Below are 6,553 nucleotides of genomic sequence, written 5' to 3'. Positions count from 1 at the left end.
GTGAGCAAAGCTATTATAAAGCGTTTCCATTCTTAAAGATATAAAAACATATGATGACATACATTAAAATACACAAAGTATTATAATCAACAAAAGGTTTAGTATACTTATTAAAAAAAGGACAAACCAACTCATTTGAGTCCCTTTAATAAGCATTAATAATAAATCATATCATAATTTATAGTTATTTCAGGGCATAAATAAATCATCATAATTATCAGTGCTCAAGAAACACAAATCATCAAATTTTACAGAACGTCAGTATAAACATTAGCATAAACAAATCATTATACATACAAACCCTTTATTACATATCTGACATTGGATAGTATTCTTTATCTGTTCTGTTTTCGAATTAACTGTTGTATATGTGCTAGGTTCTTTACTTGATTCTTTTTGAAAAAATACACCGTTTGTAAAGTCCGCTATTTTGCATATTGTTTCGCAAACTATTATGATAAAGTTATGTCATTTTTGATGACGTCACCAAATGTAGATTATGATAGTCCTAGCTTAAAAAAGATTCAACAGTTATATAGTAAAGGAACATGAAATTAAAATCGGAATTCTTGAAACAGTTCTTCTATCGTCGACATTGAATGTTACCTTTGGTATATTTCACTCATAAAACATCCGCCGATTATTAGTCCCCTACCGGTTTACCGGAGGGGACTTTAGGTTTACCCTCCGTCCGTCTGTCCGTCCGTCTGTCCGTCCGTCAGTCCGTCCACAAAACTGGATCCCGCGATAACTTGAAAAGTACTGAAAATATTTTTATGAAACTTGGTATATGGATAGATAGCAGTATGGAGATTATGCACGTCTTTTTATTTTCTTCCTATGTTGAGAATTCTGGTTGCTTTTGCAACAAATAGGCTGAAAATATGGCCAATTTTACACATAAACTGGATCCAGTGATAACGCAAAAAGTACTGGAAATATTTTTTATGAAACTTGACATATGGGTAGATGGCAGTCTTGAGATTATGCACGTCTTTTTCTTTTCTTCCTATGTTGAAAATTCTGGTTGTTATGGCAACAAATAGGCTGAAAATATGGCAAATTTTACACATAAACTGGATCCAGTGATAACGCAAAAAGTACTGGAAATATTTTTATGAAACTTGACATATGGGTAGATAGCAGTCTTGAGATTATGCACGTCTTTTTCTTTTCTTCCTATGTTGAAAATTCTGGTTGCTATGGCAACACATAGACTGAAAATATGGCAAATTTTACACATAAACTGAATCCAGTGATAACTCAAAAAGTTCTGGAAATATTTTTATGAAACTTGACATATGGGTAGATAGCAGTCTTGAGATTATGCATGTCTTATCTGTTCTTCCTATTTTGAAAAAATATCTGTTGCCTTGGCAACAAATAGGCTTAAAACATGGCAAATATAACAATATTTGTGATTAGTCAAAAAGAGCTGAAAATTTTTATAAAATTGCATCTTTAATTCAAGAGTTATCTCCTCTTTAAGAATTTTGCTTTTAAAATGTTATATTTTGGTAACAGGGATGTTTCAAATATTAACTTTAGAGTGTCCTTCAGTCCGTCTGTCTGTCTGTTCATAACAACTGTTTCCTGTGATCACTTTTAAAGAACTTTTCCAACAAATTTACTTAAAATAGAGAAAAATTGAAACATTAGTGAATGGCCAATGGCCCTTCAGAATGTTGATGGGGTTCTAACCGGTAGGGGACTTATGGATTGCTTGCAATACTATGATAATTGCTTGTTATTATTTATTTGGATTTCAAAAGATGAACAAAATATAGTTTGTTATTAATTGACAAACGATATAATAATTATAGACTTATGCCGAGGTTAATTTTATGTTTTAAGTGATTTTAGTAATATACACTGAGTACACAAAAAAATAATGGATTTGTATAATAAAAAACCACTTCTTTCAAATTTACAACACATCAATTAAAGTTGCATGCCTCCAGATTAGCCCAAATATTTCAAGAAAAATAAACTTGAGGGAAACGTATTAAGAGTTTAAGAAAAGAAAAAAGATTCATGATTCAGTCATGCTATGTGCGACTAAGGACGGATCTTGCAGTTGCTGTATGTATTCCCATATTTCTAATGCGTGAATAAGGCAGTAAGGGCTTGCTTATTTTGACCTCTTTTGGGTAATTTAAGTTGAACGTAAGTGTCATTTGCAACGTGTAAAATGTCTTTTTTCTCTTCAAATATTTTCCTCATTAAAAAAACATTTTTCAAAATTTTCATGAAAATAAGCATGATTCTGGAGGCATGGTACTTTAACATTTTATGTCACTCACAGCTAAATATTTCTTTAAATATTCACACAGAAATCATCTTAAGCACGCCATGATAAAAAACAATCTTAAATAACTGTGATGTGAGAAAATAAATATAAAAAGCTAATTGTTAAAATGTACAAATACGTTGCTTTTTCAAATGTGCAACAATGATATTTTCAATAGGTACTGCTGGCATGATTTTCAACAAACAAAATGTTACATTTATAAAATATGAAAAATTATTATATAATAAGATACAAACATTATGGTAATTAACCCAATGGTTTATGTCTTTTTTTCGATTATAGCCGACTATTTTATTTCCAATGGTCAATTTTTTTTCAACATGAACAATAATTATAGGAAGGAAAACTCTGTAATTCGTGCTGAGCTTATTGAATACACATGCTAACACAGCTGTACTTTACTTTCCTTCTACATTTTCATAAAAAATCAATTATATCAAAATATTTCAGAAGTTGTAAAGTTGCCGGTCCATAAAAAATATAAATACATGTATTCTAAAAAAACATATTATTAGAGTAAAACAAAATAAATCAAAGTATGTGATTAGATATAATAGTTCATACATCAATTTTTTCTAGGGTTTACAATCTTTCACATAGTGGCGAACGTGGAAGGAATAATGAATGAGAGGTTTTTTTTCGGATACTCGCAGAGTTGTTACACATATGTTGTCGTTCACATTTTAAAACAAGGGGGCCATTGGCCCAAACGCGCTCACCTGGGTACTAAATGCAATTGATATACAAAAGTGAAGTTACCAGGTCTTAATTCAAATTTGACCCAAGGGCTATAATTTGAACCAATCTTGGTAGAGTTCAACTACACAATGCAACATGCCAAATATCTAACCTCTAGCCTTTGTCAATTCAAAGGAGAAGATTTTCAAGTTTTTAGAATATACATATAAGGAAAACCTATGACCCCCTGGGGCGGGGTCAATTTTGACCCCAGGGCTATAATTTGAACAACTTTGGTAGAGGACCTATAGATTATATTATATACTAAATATCTAAGCTCTAAGCCTTGTTCCTTCAAACAAGAGAATTTTTTAAGTATTTACTATATACATATAAGGAAAACCTATTAACCCCTGGGGCGGGGCCAATTTTGCCCCCAGGACTATAACTTGAACAACTTTGGTAGAGGACCTATAGGTTATATTACATACCAAATATCTAAGCTCTAAGTCTTGTACTTTCAGACAAGAAGAATTTTTAGTTTTTATTATATACATATAAGGAAAACCTATGACCCCCTTGGGCTGGGCCAATATTGACCCCCGGGCTATAACTATCAAATTTCTATCAACTTCTCATTTCTGTCGTAAACGTTATGTTTCTAAATCTTCATTTATATGGTTATAATTTTTAATCAAATATGAACTTTGAACGCCAACCTTTCTTGTATTTATATATTTTATTATTATTCTTTACCCGATTTAACTAAAATGTAACACTCATTATTTCTAATGATAAAATGTTCTTTTTTATCTTCAAATCAGATACGGTACGACTTTTCTGCTCATCTGAGTAACGCAGTCATTGTCATATTTAGTCTCTTAGATTTCACGCACAGTACCTTCAATAACGAAGGAAAACTATAAATCATAGGAAACTGATAAATTAGCTTATTATATCTAAATTATAAATAAAATATAAAACAAAAAGTATGATTTGTATTATACCATCAACACATTTACATTCTGGAAAAATATCTTGGGTTAATATATATATATATATATATAAAACAAAAAACACAGTCCATGAGTTAACTTATTTAATTAAGTGTTCTGCTAATTCGATCAAAGTTTTAAAAAATTTCTCCGACACTTGCCGAGGCAAATTTATAAATTCTTACTTGTCTTTTTCGCTACTTTGATGTTATTTTTGGATGCTATTTCCTCAAATCAGTTTCCAATCTATGTTCAGGTCATCTGGAAACCATTCATAAAGTGCCTTTCGTGTGTTTATTGTATGACCACTCACGATATCTGGGCATGGTTCAACCATTGTTCCTTTAAGGTCTTCAACTGACACAGTCTGTTGACTTCCATCTAAGCCGTGACTTTCGTGGTTGCACTTAAAGCATATCTCAAAGAGGGTTCTTCGCATTGTTGACGTCTGCCTATGTTTTCTGAATTCGTTCATGACGTTTGAAACCACAAATCGCCGAAACAAGTCGACAATAGCAGCACTAATACCCGAATTACAAAGGTTTTGCACCCGTAAATCAATAGAACCTTGGTGAAGTTCAATTATTCCGACATGCTGACGATCAAGTTTGAATACACCCAGATTATCAAACAGTAACACCTGCTTCTCCAATTCGGAAACTTGAACGGACACAATCTCCCATTTTCCAATCAAAGCTGCAATGACACGATAGTACACTAATTCCACAACCGGGTAGATATTAAAGGACATTACAAACTTCAGCATAGTCTGTTGTCTTCCGGTGACAAATTCTTTTAGAGTATTATTAGTTCTGTATGAGCGAAGAAAACATGGTACAACATACCACCCAAGTCCTTTAGTCTCTTCAGTTCCGTCGTCATAACTCAATGCTTCCAAAATAATATGAGTTCTTTTCATCAGCATCAGTAGCACGTCTTTGTGTTCCAGAAAGTTGTTTTTAGCATCGGTACTCCAAACTTTCTCCAGCAATAGCATGTTTAACTTTGCTTCCTGTCTAAGAGTCTTCCAAAGAGGGCGATATGTTGGTTCTCTCTTGCAAAATCTCTCTGATGTTATAATACATTTAAATGCGTCAATAACATACTGCGTGTCCAGAACAACGTATGCTGCTAGTGGTTCTTCGTCAAAGTAAATTAGGTTTCCTTTTGTATGATGATAGAGGAGAAATTGTTTTATTTTTTCTTCGTCTTTTAGCGGAAACTCGTTTTTTTCATCAATTTCCACGACTTCGCTATACAGAATTATGTTCTTATGTTTCTTTGCAAGCAATTCTTTTTCAAGAGGTGACCACCTTGCAGGAATAAATTGTCCATGTAAATTAGAACTAGAACCAAGACGTATAATTTCTTTCCGCAGTTCACCAATACTACCGTCGCAAGGATTGGTGCAATCGACAGTGAAATGCTTTCCCTGAATGTGATTGATCATTGGCGTATCCTCAAAAAGCATCCTTATTTCTTCAAAATAATGGTCTGCAGAGTTCTGATTCATGTTTTCATTGCCTTTGAGTAAGTCTTTATGAGTACCTACTAGAATGACTGGAGGTTGTAAACCATCGTCGGATCCAACGTAAGTATGTATAGATCTGATCCAGAATTCTGCACTCTGTTGTATGCTTTTTCCTACAGATTCATTTGGAAATTCAGGATCCTCTATAACATCAGATAACGATTTGGTTAAATCGAAAACCATGAGATAAACAGAAGCCTTACTGTGAAATAAGGTATGTGTTGCATAAAAGACAAACTGACCCCCAAAATCCCAGAAATGTACGTCTCCATCAGCATCCAAGGGGTCATATGGCAGCAATCTTGAAACTTCACGATAATCTCTTGATTTAGGTGAGCAATTTCCAATATATTTCTTTAGTCCTGTTCTTCTGATGTTTCCTTGCAAGCTTCCACTTTCTTCGTTTAATTTGATAAGTTTTGAATTGTCGGTACTTTGATTTGATTTGTTCCCAACTTTCAAAATATGTTCGAATGACCCACAAAACCTTTGGTATTTGATGTCGTCCGATGAAGATATCTGTGAACAAAACTTAACACCTTCGTGATCATAAGAGTATTTACAGCTACTTATCTCAACACTATTGGTGCTTTGAACACTCTCCAAATCTTTTCCAACAAGAATATTGACCAATGATGTCTTGCCTTGGGCGAAATTACCAACAACATTTACACGAATGGAATTATCTTTTTCTACACCTTCAGATAAAACTTTTTGGTAAATTTCATAATTTTGTACATCATAATCGAACGAATCAAGGACATTGGAGTGCCTGCGTTTTCTCTGAAATAAACATGTTAAAAAGTAATGCTATAAGAGTATAACTTTGCAAATTTAATATACAAATATATAACCTCATTTGTGTAACCGCTCTAGAAATGATAGGTCAAAAGGATAGATATACCTACATAAGTAAATAGTTGCGATATACGAATTATATATAAAGTATTGAAATAGCAATTAATTTAAAATATAGTATTCAAGATAAATGTGTTAAAATCGACCTACCGTTCAAAAAGATCTTTAAAAGTTAAGAAA

General features: G+C 32.7%; 1 protein-coding gene across 2 annotated transcripts in view; it reads right to left on the bottom strand.

The window, feature by feature from the left end:
• Positions 1–1,432: 1,432 nt before the first annotated feature.
• The window catches only part of LOC132744967 (uncharacterized), a 41,946-nt gene continuing 36,825 nt past the window's right edge, over positions 1,433–6,553 (bottom strand). The window contains exons 8-9 of one of the 2 annotated variants that reach the window (XM_060733777.1): positions 4,170–6,298; positions 1,433–3,890 (exon numbers count right to left, since the gene is read on the bottom strand). In XM_060733777.1, coding sequence (XP_060589760.1) covers positions 4,214–6,298 — 2,085 coding nt within the window. In that variant the 3' untranslated portion in view covers positions 1,433–3,890; positions 4,170–4,213. Of the gene's footprint in view, positions 6,299–6,553 lie in introns of both variants that reach the window. The other variant, XM_060733776.1, reaches the window with a different exon arrangement.

This window comes from Ruditapes philippinarum, unplaced genomic scaffold, assembly GCF_026571515.1.
Source record: "Ruditapes philippinarum isolate M1 unplaced genomic scaffold, ASM2657151v2 ctg610_1_1_1_1, whole genome shotgun sequence".
Lineage (NCBI taxonomy): Eukaryota > Metazoa > Mollusca > Bivalvia > Venerida > Veneridae > Ruditapes > Ruditapes philippinarum.
Note: the sequence above shows the minus strand (reverse complement) of the source record. Positions and strands in the feature narration are given on the sequence as shown.